The 17,566-nt window shown below is 52.0% G+C and overlaps 1 protein-coding gene across 1 annotated transcript in view; it reads left to right on the top strand.

The window, feature by feature from the left end:
- plpp3 (phospholipid phosphatase 3) overlaps positions 1-12,538 on the top strand; it is a 15,696-nt gene extending 3,158 nt beyond the window's left edge. Inside the window, 7 exon segments of the mRNA XM_037469960.2 lie at positions 4,575-4,732; positions 7,125-7,217; positions 7,537-7,724; positions 7,833-7,890; positions 8,890-9,066; positions 11,765-11,818; positions 11,820-12,538. Of these exon segments, the coding sequence (XP_037325857.2) occupies positions 4,575-4,732; positions 7,125-7,217; positions 7,537-7,724; positions 7,833-7,890; positions 8,890-9,066; positions 11,765-11,818; positions 11,820-11,894 (803 nt within the window). The 3' untranslated portion in view covers positions 11,895-12,538.
- The last annotated feature ends 5,028 nt before the right edge of the window (positions 12,539-17,566 follow it).

The raw sequence follows: 17,566 nt of genomic DNA, 5'->3' as shown, positions 1-17,566 counted from the left end.
ATGTAGAAATGTCCAGGTGCATCCTTGAAGGCCCTGAAACAGCCGCACCAGCACTTTCTGTGACCCGCCTCCCAGGATCCGTAACATGAGATACGGAGGCCTTTTTCCTCAATCTAACTCTATGGGGAAAAGTCTAGTGCAAAGAGTGGGAGTGCATTTGTTGATGTTTAGCAGCACTGAGACAATAACCACAGAGGCGTTTGTTTTAATGCACTGAGCCGAGGGAGCTCCTCCCGGTTAAAGTGCCCGCCCTCCTTTCTTGTTCTCATAAGATCAGAGGCGAACAAAACAAACAACAATGCTACGAGCATTTAATGCAAATGAGAGACCAGAGCAGCGCTTCATGACAGCAAGGGGCCCCATTTCACCTCCCCCCGCCCGCCCCCGCCATGGTTGGCCCCCATTTCATCGCTCTGTTCCACCACACTGTCCCATTTCTGGGCCCCCCCCTAACCTCCTGGGCCCCCTCCTCTCTGTCACACAGGACCTTCTGTCTGACAGTCTAACTATGCCACGACCCTCCCTGTGTGTGTGTGTGTGCATCCAGAGATTGAGGGGGGGGTCGGGGGGGTTTAGGGAGATTTCACTGAGAACAATGCCCCCTTTTGATGCACCTCGGCTCGCTCTTTGTTTGGCTAACGAGGACCAACAGGCCGCAAACAGACAGAAGGAGGATGAAGTGAAACGCAAGGGAAGGGGGGAGGGGGGGAGAAGTGAATGAGGTGAGAGTGAATGGGAAGAAAGTGAATGGCGAGTGGGAGAGTCCGGGGGGGGTGAGAGGGGCCGCTCCGTTAGCGCTCCGTGCTGCCTCCGTCCCGGTGGATTGGATCTCTTATCGCTGCTGCAGCCACTGAGCCTCACTTCCTGTTTCCTCACCCGCAGAGAGGGAGCGAGGGTGGGGGGGGGGGCAATCAGCGGCGCTGACCGTTCACACCGTCGCTAAGATTTAGCACCCATTGTCTGCAGATAGACGAGGCCCTCGATGTGTGCAGGATGAGGAGCATAAGAAAGGCGGGGGGGGGGGTCAGGTTTCAAAGACTCCTCGCTCATTTCTTCTCTGCTGCCAGGCTTTTTGTCCCTGGGACGGGGTAATAATGCCATTATGGCAACAACTGAGAAACGCCCAGCCCCCCCCCCCCCCCCCCCCCCCCGCGCTGCTCGGGTTTCACTGGGGCATCTGTGGTCCTCTTTGGGCTGTAACTGATCTCTTTGGATATCTATAGATGTATCTTCCAGTCTATGCCCCCCCATTAGGAGACATTCTTTCTCTGTCCACGGTGTCCTTTTGGATCTTTGGTTTATTGAAGGTCAAATTGACTTAAAAGGCCTTTTTAGCGCGTTCTCATCGACTTTATATTCAATGCAACCAGTGAACAGGAAGTGACCTCATCAGGACTGAGGAGGACGTAGAGACGTCTCTGGTAGTTGGTTGTTTAAAATGTTCCTGTTGATAAAATAAAGTTGGGAAGTTGTGGCGACCCAAAGTCGATTTCCCACCAATCCGATGTCTCTTCAGTCCGTCCACAAGCCGTCCTTTGAGGGGCCTGCTGGACAAAGTCTCCCACAGGGTGTCCGGACAGATGCCTGCGTGGGGATTTATTCCTGTGAATAAAAATCTGAGTAAGCACAAGCTGCAGCCAGCGGCCCCCCAATGGAGAAAGGACAGGATCCATTCTGCTGAGCTCAGCCACTGTGTGACAACAGAAGGCCCCCGACACAAAGAACCCGTATCCAGGGCGCCACCTGTGTCGTTGCACATAAGTGCGTGTTTATAGGTGTGTTTTCATCAGGCGTCTGATTGGACCTCGTGTTGGTTCTGATGGAGACAACGTTTGTTTTTAAGCTCTTTGTGGTCAGAAATGTTTGAGAAAAGCTTTTCTGAAGTTGCCAGAGGAACCACACAGTAATCCACTTAAACACCCACACAGCCACACACAGACACACACACACACAGACACACACACTCACATAGTAGCACATATATACAATAACCACAACATACGCACTTCTTTTGTGTGTGTGTGTGTGTGTGTGTGAGACTGTGTGTGTGTGAGACTGTGTGTGTGTGTGTGAGTCTGTGTGTGTGTGTGTGTGTGTCTGTGTGTGTGTGTCTGTGTGTGTGTGTGTGTGTGTGTGTCTGTGTGTGTGAGTCTGTGTGTGTGTGTGTGTGTGTAGCCTTGACTGATACAAGTATGTCAAAGGTTTCCACAGATGGAAAAAGACGAGTGAAGGTAATGGATGTGTACACACTGTCCATGTTTCTGTCATAACAACAGACACACACACAGTCTCTCACACACACACACACACACAGACTCACACACACAGACACACACACACACACACACACACACACACACACACAGACTCACACACACAGACACACACACACACACACACACACACACACACACACACACACACAGACACACACACACAGACACACACACACACACACACACTCACACACACAGACACACACGGATCAGTTTGTTGAAGGAGCTGAAGTTTGTGTGTTTAAAGAAAATGTGCAAACACACATTGTGACTGAAACACATAAAAACAGAATGATCAAAACCATAGGAGAGAGGACAAGTTGATACCCCCCCCCCCACACACACACACCCCCCCACCGGGCCTCACCCCTCTGAATTGTGTGCTTGGGAGACAGGAGGAAATCCTCCATTAGAGTCATCCACAATGGCTCTTTCCCCCAGCCGGCTCCGCCTCCCATTCAACCTGTCTCACACACACACACACACACACACACACACACACACACTCACGATGTCCCTCCACCTGACTCCCAGGTGTTAGTGCTCCACGTTGGGGGGGGATTAGCCTGCTTCAGAACAGGGATCATGTCCGGTTCAGCAGGTACAGCAGGTCTTAAGATGAGACAATAATAGACCGCTGACCCGAGACCTGACGTGGATCACCTGACGTGGATCACCTGACGTGGATCACCTGACGTGGATGACCTGAGGTCTCAGAGCAAGGAGTCGTATCCGTGACGCCAACGAGCTGCAGTGTGACGCAGAGCGTCTTCGCCGTGTTGTTGCTGCTAAACTCAGAGACCGAATTTAACCCCAAAGCCAATCAAAGGGCTCCGCTGGATCATCTCCTCTCACACACACAAACACACAGCACCACATCTCAGCGTGCAGAGGTTCTTGTCTCTCTCTCCATCTGACCTGAGGTCAGCGGCCTGCAGTGGTGACCCTCGGTTCTCAGTCAGAGAGAGAAATGCATGCTGGGATCTGATAAGACAAATAGAAACGTTCCCCGAGCCGCCCACACATTCCCAGACCGTGTTTCCCTTCGAGGCTTCCACTTGTTCCATCAAAGCTCAGAACCAGTCAGCCTGATGCATTGTGGGGGAAATAACAGAGAAGACTCCTCCCCCTCAGCTGACTCCAGGTGACCTCGGGACAGCTTGTGAAATAGTTTGTTAACCAATAGCCCGCCTCTTTCGCCCCCCCCCAGACCTTCATGAGTCCTCCACAGACATCACTCTCCTTCCCACGAGGAGTCCTCTGTGTGTGTGTGTGTGTGTGTGCTTGTGTTTCCCATGTCTGTTAAGCCCATGACCTCCTTTCACTTCTCCTCATTAGCATGTGACCCCCCCCCCGCACCGCCTCCACAAGTAGGCCAGCGTGGAGCAAAGGGGCCGAATCTTGAGTCTGTTGGAGGGAAAAGTCGTTTTGTTTGATTGAATCCTCGTTCTTTGCAGCGAGAATCAATTTAATAAAAGACGACCTCAGATCGCCCCCCCCCCGCCCCCCCCCCCCCCATGCGCTGACGTAGTACCTGTGGGGGGGTCTTTTGTCTCCACTAATGGCTTGATGAATGCTGCTGTGTATTTGCTCTGTCGTGAGGGGGTGGGGGGTCACTATAGCTCTGTGTCACACTGTCAACAAGAGGCTGTATGCTAATATAACGTTACACACACACACAGACACACACACGCACACACACACACACACACGCACACACACACACACACACACACACACACAGACACACACACACAGCGTGAGCTTCTCTCCTCAGCTGGCTGGTAAGTGACTGTGCAGGTGTGCGTGTGCGTGCACTCATGTGTGTGTGTGTGTGTCTGTGTGTGTGTAGCCATGCTGCCCAGCCTGGTTCTGCACCGCTCCTCAGTGCGTCCCTACCAGCGGGGTTTCTACTGCAGCGACTCCGGCCTGAGGTTCCCCTACAAGAGGAGCACCGTGCCGTCCTCGGTGCTCACTGCGGTCGGGTTGACACTGCCCGCGGTGTCTGTAAGTCCCCCCCCCCGACCCCCTCGACCCCCCCGCACACAAAGAGCACCCGGCCCCGGGGGGCCTTTGAAGGGTCATGATGGTGGCGGCTGCAAAAGGAGCTCAGAAAAGTTACGGGTCGCATCTTATTTTGAAAACCCACTTCCTTTTGCTTTAAGCCGACCACACGGCCCTCAAAGCCACGCCCCCTTCGCTTGCGGCGGCGTGCTCCTTGTGCCTCCGTCTGTTTGTGTCCGTGTCACTGACCTTTGTGTTTCTCTCTCTTGCCCCCCCCCCCTGTGTCCTCTGTAGCTAGCCTGCCTTTCCTCGTCATTGAGTCTAGCCTCATAGAGCCGTACCAGCGCGGCTTTTACTGTTCGGACGAGTCCATCCGCTTCCCCCGAAAAGAGGGAGACACCATTAGCGACGCCGTGCTATGTGGTGTCGGCATTCTTATTGCCATCTTCTCTGTAAGTGGACCTTCTGACACCTCCCTGTGTGCTGCTTCTACCCCCCCTCAGAGCCCCTCAAGTGTAACATCCAATGATTCCTTCTCATAAGCTCTTGTGTGTCTCATCACCTTCACCCTCATCGCAGCCCCTCAATAAACATGTCATCGACAGAGCAGACACGCACACACACAGACACACACACAGACACACACCGCACACAGTTTGTTTCTCCTGCCCCCCCCAGGCAGGATATGTGTGTTTATCAGGGCCTAACAATGCACTTAAATACACAAACATTGAGGATTATTAACTGGCGATGTGTGCGCACATTAAAGCCGCGACTCCATTTGCATTCACAGCCTCACCAGGTGAGCGCCGGCCCCCCGGGGGGGGGGGGGGGGGCATATTCCCGGGGGGGGGGGCGAGTAAGAAGCCCTGTGTTTGACAGGAGGAAGGAAGGGGGAGATGTGGTTAGAGGCGGAGAGCAGCCACGCCGTCGGCTACAGACCCCAGTGGGCTCGGACATATGATTGACATCTCTGCGCCTTTAGGGCTGGCTCAGTGTAAGCCCCCCCCAAGACCCCCCCCGACCCCCGACCTCCCCCTTTTGAGTGGGAATAAGGTCTTTCCATTGGCCTTAAAGCCTTCTGGCTGGAGTACCACAGGGTTCACCGTTAGGCCCCGTTTAAAGATAGAAGCCCTCGTGACGTCTGACTGTGACCCAGTCGCCAGTATTTGTCCTCATGTTGTCCTCCTCTGTCTCAATGTCCTTCATACGTCTCATTAAAAAGCCCCATTGTGTCCTCGAGGGACGCATCAATCACATCCAAACTGCCCGAGAGAAAGGCAGGCCATGCTCATTGTTTGTCTGTGTGAATCTCACCCTCTCTGTCCATCACTCACCCTCTCTGTCCCTCACTCACCCTCTCTGTCCATCACTCACCCTCTCTGTCCATCACTCACCCTCTCTGTCCCTCACTCACCCTCTCTGTCCCTCACTCACCCTCTCTGTCCCTCACTCACCCTCTCTGTCCCTCACTCACCCTCTCTGTCCATGACTCACCCTCTCTGTCCATCACTCACCCTCTCTGTCCCTCACTCACCCTCTCTGTCCATCACTCACCCTCTCTGTCCCTCACTCACCCTCTCTGTCCATCACTCACCCTCTCTGTCCCTCACTCACCCTCTCTGTCCATGACTCACCCTCTCTGTCCATCACTCATCCTCTCTGTCCATGACTCACCCTCTCTGTCCATCACTCACCCTCTCTGTCCCTCACTCACCCTCTCTGTCCCTCACTCACCCTCTCTGTCCATCACTCACCCTCTCTGTCCATCACTCATCCTCTCTGTCCATGACTCACCCTCTCTGTCCATCACTCACCCTCTCTGTCCATCACTCACCCTCTCTGTCCCTCACTCACCCTCTCTGTCCATCACTCACCCTCTCTGTCCATCACTCACCCTCTCTGTCCCTCACTCACCCTCTCTGTCCATGACTCACCCTCTCTGTCCCTCACTCACCCTCTCTGTCCCTCACTCACCCTCTCTGTCCATCACTCACCCTCTCTGTCCCTCACTCACCCTCTCTGTCCATCACTCACCCTCTCTGTCCATCACTCACCCTCTCTGTCCCTCACTCACCCTCTCTGTCCATCACTCACCCTCTCTGTCCATCACTCACCCTCTCTGTCCCTCACTCACCCTCTCTGTCCCTCACTCACCCTCTCTGTCCCTCACTCACCCTCTCTGTCCCTCACTCACCCTCTCTGTCCATGACTCACCCTCTCTGTCCCTCACTCACCCTCTCTGTCCCTCACTCACCCTCTCTGTCCCTGACTCACCCTCTCTGTCCCTCACTCACCCTCTCTGTCCATGACTCACCCTCTCTGTCCCTCACTCACCCTCTCTGTCCCTCACTCACCCTCTCTGTCCCTCACTCACCCTCTCTGTCCCTGACTCACCCTCTCTGTCCCTCACTCACCCTCTCTGTCCATGACTCACCCTCTCTGTCCCTCACTCACCCTCTCTGTCCCTCACTCACCCTCTCTGTCCCTCACTCACCCTCTCTGTCCCTCACTCACCCTCTCTGTCCATGACTCACCCTCTCTGTCCCTCACTCACCCTCTCTGTCCCTCACTCACCCTCTCTGTCCCTCACTCACCCTCTCTGTCCATGACTCACCCTCTCTGTCCCTCACTCACCCTCTCTGTCCCTCACTCACCCTCTCTGTCCCTCACTCACCCTCTCTGTCCATCACTCGTCCTCTCTACTCAGGACTGTAGTCTTGGGTTAAATGAGATCTTCTGCATGATGAACCGCTCAGAATGACCCTTTTTCTACTGCATGAATGTCTCCTGTTTGTGGTCCTTGTGGTCTGTCCATCTCACAGAGACGTCCCTTCCTCTTAGATTGTGATTGGAGAATGCTTCCGGATTCACCAGCTACGTGAGGGAACCAAGTCCTTCGTGGGGAATCCTTACGTGGCCGCCCTCTACAAGCAGGTGAGCTCTCCATGTGCCCGCCTTCCTACCTGAGTATTACACAAGCACATTGAGCACTTGACTCCTCCCCCGAACTTTGATTGTCCAATCAGAGCTCCGCAGCCGTAATGAGGCCCCCTCGGACTAAATAGCTTTGGACTGCGATAAATATTAGTAATTTATTTATGTTTGACGCGTTTCCAGACCAGTTTGTGTGCTAACGTTAGCTTAATTAGCAAGCTAGCAGCAGACAGGAAGAGAGAAGAGCAGTTGGGAGGGCGGGGCTTAGCTGACGGTCAATCCCAGACCCGTGTAACGGTCGGCGCCCGGTGTCTCGCAGATGGGCGTGTTCCTCTTCGGGTGCGCCGTCAGCCAGTCGTTCACCGACATCGCCAAGGTGTCGGTGGGCCGCCTGAGGCCTCACTTCATCGACGTGTGTCGGCCCGACTTCTCCGCCATCAACTGTTCGCTGGGATACATCACCAACTACACCTGCGGCGGCGAGGACAGCAACGTCCAGGAGGCCAGGTGAGCACGGAGCGCACAACATGCACAACGTGCACAACGTGCACAACGGGTCAGACTGATGTGCCACTTGAATTAAAAAACTGACTGAGGATAATCTTCATTCCACAGGAAATCCTTCTTCTCAGGACACGCCTCTTTTTCAATGTACACCATGCTCTACCTGGCTGTAAGTATCTGCACACACACACACACACACACACACACGCACACACACACATTCAAGACAGGGACAATGGTTCACGCATTGCAGGCGGAGTCAAGGGAAACAAAGGGGGGGGGGGGGGCTGTTTGTCCTTTGACTCCTCTGGGGGACGAGTGGAATCGCTCTACACATAAATGAGTGTTTTGGAGCCTCGGGGAACGAGGTGTCCCCCCCCCCCTCCTCTCAGACACACACAATAGAACAGAAAACCGACGTGTCTGTAGGTGATAAAAGGACCGCAGCGATGCTGTTTGGTGGGTTCGTCTTTTATGGAGCGTGGAGTCAGGGGAGAAGATGCCGGATCCCACCAGACACGTGACTCCTTTACCCGGAAACCATATGAGAGACGCACGCTGTTGGGGGTGGGAGGGGTCAGGGGGGCAAAGGTCACGTGGGTTCATTTAGGAGTTCACTGGATGAAGCTGGAGGGGTTGAGGAGGTCGAGTGAAGAATCATCAGAGCTGTCACTCCACCTGAGGACTTCCAGGGGGGGGGGGGGGGGCTGAAGGTCCAGGTGGAGCCACTCTGCTTCTCTGGGCTCTGGAGTGAGGGACGGAAGGCCCCGGGCACCAGAAGAGAGGGAGGTGTGCACGTGTGTGTGTGCACGTGTGTGTGTGCACGTGTGCGAGCGGCCTTGGGCTGTTCTGTTGTGGCTCTTCTTCTTTATCGGGAGCCTCCACTTTGTCTTCTTTTATGTACTGACGGAGGAGACACAGTCCTCATGGCCAGGAGAGAGTGCGTGTGTGTGTGTGTGTGTGTGTGCGTGTGTGTGTGTGTGTTTGTGTGTGTGTGTGGCCCACTTTCATTAAGTCTAGACCTCTCTGTCAGTAACAACACACACACACAGGTGTATGAAGAGCATAAACATGATTATTATGCATTTAGATTCTGCCCTATGGATGAAGTGATTAACCCCCCCCCCCCCTTCAATCCTCCCCCCCCCCCCCCCCCCCCCCCCCACAGTTGTACCTCCAGTCCAGGTTCTCATGGCGTGGCGCCCGTCTCCTTCGCCCGCTGCTCCAGTTCACCCTGTTGATGATGGCCTTCTACACCGGCCTGTCACGCGTCTCCGACCACAAACACCACCCGACGGACGTGCTGGCGGGCTTCGTGCAGGGCGCCATCGTGGCCTGCTGCATAGTGAGTGCACACAACGCACACAACGCACACAACGCACACTGATGTTAAAGCATCTTTACGTTGTGCGGATTTAGAGCCAATCCTTAGCTTTTGATTAGACAACCATAAAGTGGGCGGGTACACCGCGTGAGCCAGCTTCTGAAATTCATTTGATTGGATGATAATTCAGATAATTCACATTTATATTTAATACTTCAAACAAAGTTTAGCTCCTTTGTTTCACTTTCTAAACACCAGAAACAAAGTGAAGAGAATCTGATTCCTTTTAATGAAAAACACATGGCCTAAAGAGTGTGTGTGTGTGTGTGTCTGTGTGAGTCTGTGTGTGTGTGTGTGTGTGTGTGTGTGTGTGTTACTCTACAACCTCCTTCACTACTTTTCTGACATGTCGTCACAGCAGTTGTCAGATGATTCATGTCCCTGATCCTTATTACTCCAAACTACACGGAGCCCAGAGAGAATGAGGCTGTTAACTATTTGTGCTCAAAAGGGTCCCATTTACACTGCTGCCTCTGGAAACACACCTACAGACCCACACACACAGACACACACACACAGACACACACACACAGACCCACACACACACAGACACACAGACACACACAGACCCACACACACACACACACAGACACACACACACACACACAGACACACACACACAGACACACACACACAGACCCACACACACACAGACACACAGACACACACAGACCCACACACAGACACACACACACACACACACACACAGACCCACACACACACACAGACACACACAGACACACACAGACCCACACACACACACACACACACACACACACACACACACACACAGACCCACACACACACACAGACACACACAGACACACACAGACCCACACACACACACACACACACACACACACACACAGACACACACAGACCCACACACACACACACACACACACACACACACAGACCCACACACACACACAGACCCACACACACACACAGACCCACACACACAGACACACACACACAGACCCACACACACACAGACACACAGACACACACAGACCCACACACACACACACACAGACACACACACACACACACAGACACACACACACAGACACACACACACAGACCCACACACACACAGACACACAGACACACACAGACCCACACACAGACACACACACACACACACACACACAGACCCACACACACACACAGACACACACAGACACACACAGACCCACACACACACACACACACACACACACACACACACACACACAGACCCACACACACACACAGACACACACAGACACACACAGACCCACACACACACACACACACACACACACACACACAGACACACACAGACCCACACACACACACACACACACACACACACACAGACCCACACACACACACAGACCCACACACACACACAGACCCACACACACAGACACACACACACAGACACACAGACACACACAGACCCACACACACACACACACAGACACACACACACACACACACAGACCCACACACACACACACACACACACACAGACCCACACACACACACACAGACCCACACACACACACACACACACCTTTCTACGCCATGTGGCTCTGGGTGTGGATTAAAATGAGACCTCAGTAGTGGCGCCGGAGCAGAGCGGTGGCACACGCACACTCACACAACCACATGCACACACACGTGCACACACACAGACACGCTGCGGCTCTGAGGAGGAGGTGGAAAAGAATGTCAGAAACATTCTGGAGGTCAGCGTTTGACCCCTGAGGGGGCGGAGCCTCGTCTACTTCCTGGGGCTCTTCCACAACCCACAGAGAGACACTGACACACGCTTATCTACATGTATGGTAGTCATAACTCATGTGCATGTTGTGAATGCTCGGGTTTTTCCCTCGCCATACAGACGGGGTGGGGTAGGGGGGCCGGGGGGGGGTCTGCTGAGTAATGTGCTGCGTTGTCAGACATCCGCAGTTCCTGCAAGTTGCTGCACTCACTTCCTGTGTGACTCAGCTCGTCTGCGGCAGATCAAACACTTTAATAGAGCTCATGAGAACACACAATTAGACACACGTGTGTGTGTGTGTGTGTGTGTGATTATATCATATGTAAAGTACCTTGTATCAGACAAAAGGCCCTTTCAGAGCAGTGAGACGTATCTCTGTACGATGATGTCATCGTCAGTCAAAGGTCACCAGTGAAGGTCGTGTTTGTAATGGAAGAGGCAGTCTTTGCTGTTGAGGCCCACCATGACCACGAGTATGATTATCAGTTATTCATTTTAACAAAGAGATGCGACGTGGTTCTTTGCCTCTAAACAAAGGAGACCTTTCCCATTTCCTGACTTTAAAATGAACGGCAGCGTGAAGCGATAATAATCACCCTAAATAAAACAACTCCCCAGGGAGGAAAAAGCTGCTCCGCCGGTTACGTGGTCATGGCGACCCTCGTAGGTGGAAACCATGGCGGTTTCCATGGTCACACTTCCTGTTCCCCTCCTTTTCCTGCATGACGTCACTGAGATTCCTCTCGATGACGTCGTATTCAGTAGCTGCAGGGTTCAGGGGGGGGGAGGGGGGTGGGGGGGGGTTCTCAGGTCAGAGGCAGTGCAGCTCCACCCGCCATCCGTGGTACTAACAGGTTGTTAATGACGGTCTCCCCTCCCCCCCCCCAGGTGTTCTACGTTTCGGACCTGTTTAAGCCCCGGATGAAGCCGGCTACGCCCCCGCCCCCCCCCCATCAAGAAGGAGCTGCTCCCTTCGTCCGACATCATCGAGAGGAACAACCACCACAACATGGTGTGAGCGGGCGAGCGAGAGAGAGAGGCCGCTTCTTCCTGTGAGCCGAGGAGCCAATCGCAGCGCTGCTCGCCTCTCATTGGACAGTAGAATGTAGCGGCGACAGGCTCCTCCCCTGGTTTTATATTCTTTTTTATTTTATCCTCCTCTCGGACTCCAGACTTATTATTCACTATAATTTACGCTAACTACTAATCAACATTTGAGCCATCGTTTACGAGCACAAACGGAAGAGCAAACTGACGAGGAGGTTCGATGGAGGTGAAGAAGAAGACAAACCCTTCCTGAGGGGAGGGGGCGCTTCCTCTGCTGGGGGGTCGTGGAACGCTGTCGCACTACTTCCTGCCGTGAGAAGGACGCACCACAACACAACGTAGGACCTACAGCACCGTTCTTATCACCACTCGCCGCCCGAGACGTCTCACGCAGAGAAGACTTGACGCCGCCGCCACGACACACTCGAGTTAGCGTAGCGATAGCAACGGGCCGCTGTGGGGGCTACATGCTAGCTGCTACTGGTGATGTCGCAGCGGCCTCCTCTGAAGGTCGTTTCCTGGCCAATCAGATCACGTCAGGTTGGTCTTTCTGTCGTTGACTCTTGAGCGGCACAAACCCGGGACGGTGCATTTCGTGGGGGTTAGATGTATTAATGGGGGGGGGGGTTTCTGTGGAAGGAGGGGGCAGCCACTCCACTTCCTGGGTGGGGTCAGCTGTGTGAGGGGGGGGGGGGTTGAATTACTAAACTGGCACAATTGTTTTTACAGGATGATTTGGGGCTCTTTCTGCTGGCAGGGAGGGGCCACCCAGTCACTCATGTGTGTGTGTCTGTGTGTGTGTGTGTGTGTGTGCCCAGTAACCCCCCCTCAATGAAGTGTGTGTCAAAGAAGACACTGTCAGCTGTGCCAAGTGTGTCTGTGTGTGTGTCCGTGTGTTTGTGTGTGCGTGTGTGTGTGTCCGTGTGTGTGTGTGTGTCCGTGTGTGTGTCCGTGTGGTTGTGTGTGTGTGTGTGTGTGTCCGTGTGTGTGTCCGTGTGGTTGTGTGTGTGTGTCCGTGTGGTTGTGTGTGTGTGTGTGTGTGTCCGTGTGTGTGTCCGTGTGTCTGTGTGTGTGTCCGTGTGTTTGTGTGTGCGTGTGTGTGTGTCCGTGTGTGTGTGTGTGTCCGTGTGTGTGTCCGTGTGGTTGTGTGTGTGTGTGTGTGTGTGTGTGTCCGTGTGTGTGTCCGTGTGGTTGTGTGTGTGTGTCCGTGTGGTTGTGTGTGTGTGTGTGTGTGTCCGTGTGTGTGTCCGTGTGTGTGTGTGTGTGTGTGTGTGTGTGTGTGTGTGTGTGTGTGTGTGTGTGTGTGTGTGTGTGAGAGCAGGTGGACGTTCTAGAAACTGTGGATTTAATTGTATTCTCACGTTGTGTTTTCATATCCGTCGTGTTACAGACGTAGTTTAGTTTTAATTTCTCAAATCTCCTCCAACAACAACAACAACAACAACAACAACTCACTCCGCCATGTTGCACATCCTCTCCTCGTTTAGTCCGTCCTCTCATTTCAACCTTTTTATAAATATATAAATAATGTGTAGATCACTAAGGAAATGTCCTGTTTACCCTGTTTCCTTGTATCCACTATGATGAAGCTGCTTGTGAAGCATCCGCGGACTTTGTATCTAGAAGAACTATTGTGAAACTATTTGAAATGTGCATTTAAAAACACACACACATACATGTATTAAAATCCAATATTAGTATTTTGTATGCAATGCGGTTTCTTCTGCTAAATGTACTCATCTCTAATACTTTGAAATAAAGCTTGGTTATTCTTCATGTTGATCCCACACTATTTACTATCACAGTGTGCCCCCCCCAGACATTCATTCACAATGCAGTGAGCTGGAGATTTAGGGTTAGACAGCTGGGGGGGGGGGGGTCTGTGTGTGTGTGTGCGTGTGTGTGGCTGAGGTCCAATATTATCTTCTGAAGGTTCCTCACTGAGTGAATCAGTGTCCTGAAGTGTCCTTGAAGGCTGGTAGAATTCTCTAAATAATGAGGAAAGGTGCTTCAGTGCTTCCTTCATTACCCACAATGCCTTGCCTGACATCAATTAAAGGGGGTGATCGTTTCAACATAAAGACCAATTAAAAGCGCTGAACATCATCCACTTCCTGTCTGCTGTACGCCAGTGGTCATGTGATGGAGAGATAACGCGTGGGTTCACACGCATGTACCGAAGGACGGGACACGCCGGGGAGCAAGTGTGAGTAAAACCAGGAGGAGACTGTTCAGTTTATCTTTAGAGACAATTAGAAAAGGTGGAACAATGACATTTGATTTAGTTCGTGCAGAGATGCTCACGAGTCTCTTATCATCGTCCCTTTTACCGTAAACAAACATACCAACAACTTTTCACTCCGTAAAATACGAAGCGTAGCCGCTAAACCGGAAGTACGTAGATTTTCACAGTAAGAATCGACGCAACCGTCTGTAACGACAGCGGTTACCATGGTAACAAGAGGAGTAAACGGCCCGCCGCTGGAGCGCATACGTCCGACGTCAGCGAGCCGCCGGGCGGAGCAGCAGCGGCCGCTGCATCCGACGTCTTTCTCGTGTGTGTCCGCGCGTGCGCAGCCAGCGTCATCTGTCAATGCACGTGTTACGTGTTACGTAGGCAGGTAACGGAGGGAGCGGTATAGCGAGCTCATCAGATGTTTCCTCAAATTAAACATTGTTCACGAGTCCCAAAGCTCGAGTCCGAGTCGAGTCTCAAGTCCCCATCTCTGAGTTTGTGGGGATACAGTGTAATCATTTGTGTATTTGAGAGGACATGCACGGTTTGGCCATGTGCACACTGGGGTTAGCATTAGCAATAGCAATGTATGCTAGTCGCTATGCTAGCCAACATGCTGCGGCCGCTAGCTTCAATGGATTTACTTGTTTTTGTCTGTCTCCACCTGTTGTCTTTACGTTTTTACTCTAATGTTATTTAACAGAATCTTTGGGGAAGGAAGCCGAGGGGTCTGATTAACTACCAGATGGAAGCTAAGCTAATCCAGCTAGGCTAAGCTACCACCCAGTCTGCTCCTGGCTAACAAAAATGTCAATATTCAGACCGTAATCCATCAGCACAGCTGAATATCCATATACTTTGGTTTACAGCTGGGAAAAGATGGTCAGCTCAAAATCTGCATGTGGTAAAGTGGTAAAAGTTCCAAACAAGGCGCACTAACAGAAAAAAGCCCGGAGCCAAGCGGCCCAGTGGCTCAGGATATAAAAAGCACCAAACAAGAGCTTCACTGTAGGGGAGAGCGTCCAGAGGCCTGCAGGTCCTCCTTCGTCCACCGAGGAGAGACGAGCAAACGTCTCTCAGCGTCTCAGCGTCATAAACGTGAGGCGATCCGGCCGCACGGCTCCAAATGACTTTAGACGTGGAAATGGAAGGACATGTTTCAGAGCAGCTTCTAAATAAACTAAAAAGATTTTGTTCAGTTTATATCTGTGATTAAAATGAGGACACGTGGCAATGAGCACATGTGGGGGAGGATTACGCCTCGGGTTAAAGGCATGTTTTCATGACATTGATCCGACGTGAGAACACTTTAAACAAATTAAAGTGTTTGACATGAATCTCATGTTTATTGCAGCAGGATTAACCTCATTCTCATGTTAGGATTTGAAAGGCTTATATTTCCACGTGGAAGTGATAACAGTAGAAATATTAAATGCTCTGATTCCATCTTAGCGTGGTCCCCAGAGGACGATCCTCTGTATCCACCTGCTGGACAAAGTCTTCACTGTTCTGAGTTGCCTCAAAGCGTTGATCAGATATTCAGATATTCTCCATTATTCTGGTGAACTCCTGACTTTTCCCTTTAGTGCCACATGAGGTTCGTACAGGTTTTGTTTCTTGTTTTTTTTGGTACGCAGTATGAATATAAAAAATGAATTTCTTTGCCCCACACATCGGTGTCTCCGAGTGTCGGCGCCGACCCGGCTGGAAAAAGAAGAGCGAGGGATACAAAGTGAACCCGTTTCACAGATGTCGGCTGCATCAGGTGATCATGTCATCTTCAAATAAATGGCCTCTCTGGCGCCATGTTGCTCTCCACACGCCTCACTTACCAACATCTCCCTAAACACAAACCAAACTAAAGACCAGTGAATCCACTCGCTGTCCTCTGGTCACCTGACCAGGAGGGTTTCTGGGACCAGCACAGCATCAAACGCACCTTTAGTCACTGTGAGAAGGATACACAGCTTCCTGTGTGAACAAGTGATTACATGAGTGAATACATGAATGTGCAGAATGTGAGGTGTTTAACGCAATGCTTCTTCTTTATTAAATTCTCTTGATTGTAACTGTTTCTTCACGTTGAACATACCTCCCATACGGAAATACACAAAACCTACACAAGGTTCTTGACCTTTTCTGTGACTCAATCCCCATCTGGAGGCTACGGTCAGGAAAGGACTTCAGGGATTCAGCGGCTCTGAAATGTTCTCTTGAACTAGAAATTACTTTGACAGAGTCTTCTCTTCTGAATGGAGAGATCATCACGGTCCAAACAGAAACATCAAGGGGAGGAAACAGAATGACCCCTTGACCTCCTCCCAACGCACACACGGGCCCACTCGTCTCCACTGGTGCAGATCAAGTGAACGCAGAGCGAGAAGTGTGCCGGGGCCCCGGTGCTTCGGACCAGATGGAGGCCGAGGAACGAGGAGGAGAAGTGACAGGAGAGCAGGAAATGGGGCGAGACAACTGCGACACACGAGCCCCTCTGATCCTTTGAGGGAACAAAATGAGTTCAGCATTTCTCTGTCTGTGTGTGTGTGTGTCTGTTGTAGCATCCTCCTCGCTGACATCCAGCTGAGGAGCTGACTCCAGACGCTGGGACCATCCATGAGTCACCTGACCACACTGAACACGTCTTTGTGGTGTTTCTAGGAACGTGCAGGAGATCTCTACTCATGCAGTGACTCAGCGATTGTTCACAAATGACTGGATGGTGTTAGTTGTGTTACTTTTCAGAAGGAAGTTGCTCACTTTATATATAACATTTTTAATATGAATCTATAATTATCCTGTGCAGGTGACGGGACACGCCCCCTTTGCCCGTCCCCCGTCAGCTAAATGCTAACGTGTGACTCACTGGTGTTACTGGTTTGGTTCAGCGTGAAGCGAGACAACTGGTTTACATCAGCGCGTCGTAGAATCCGTCCAAACGCGTTCTGCTGCGTCTCGACTCATCTGGGTCTGAATCGTCTTTAACGTCACGTACATCGCGACCTACTTACTCACGTTTGATTTTAGGTTTGTATCCTAATTTTGTGCAATATTATAGTTCTCGTTCCACCAAACTAACTAACGCTGCTCCACAACCTCTCATTGTGTGTGTTGCTCCCAATCAGTGGAGTCACAACATGTAACAAGATGAGTCCCCCCCCCTCAGATGCTCCTCAAGAGAATGACCCTCTTGGGGGGGTTCTGGGGGGGGCAATGGGCGTCAGTCAATGATGTCTTTATGGGCTCCGCATGCTGAAGGGCCTCCACAGTGAGGACAAGCTGCCGCTCTGACATCTTAACTGCAGACATGTTGCCGCTTTCGATGGCTACCCTTGAGGGGGGGGGTCGTCTCCAGAGGCCGCCCATGCCCCCCCCGCAATGTGGACATTTAACTCTGTTTATTCAGAGAA

The sequence above is a fragment of the Pungitius pungitius genome, chromosome 7, assembly GCF_949316345.1.
Source record: "Pungitius pungitius chromosome 7, fPunPun2.1, whole genome shotgun sequence".
NCBI lineage: Eukaryota > Metazoa > Chordata > Actinopteri > Perciformes > Gasterosteidae > Pungitius > Pungitius pungitius.
The sequence above is the reverse complement of the archived record's forward strand: the minus strand, read 5'-3'. Positions and strand labels throughout refer to the sequence as shown.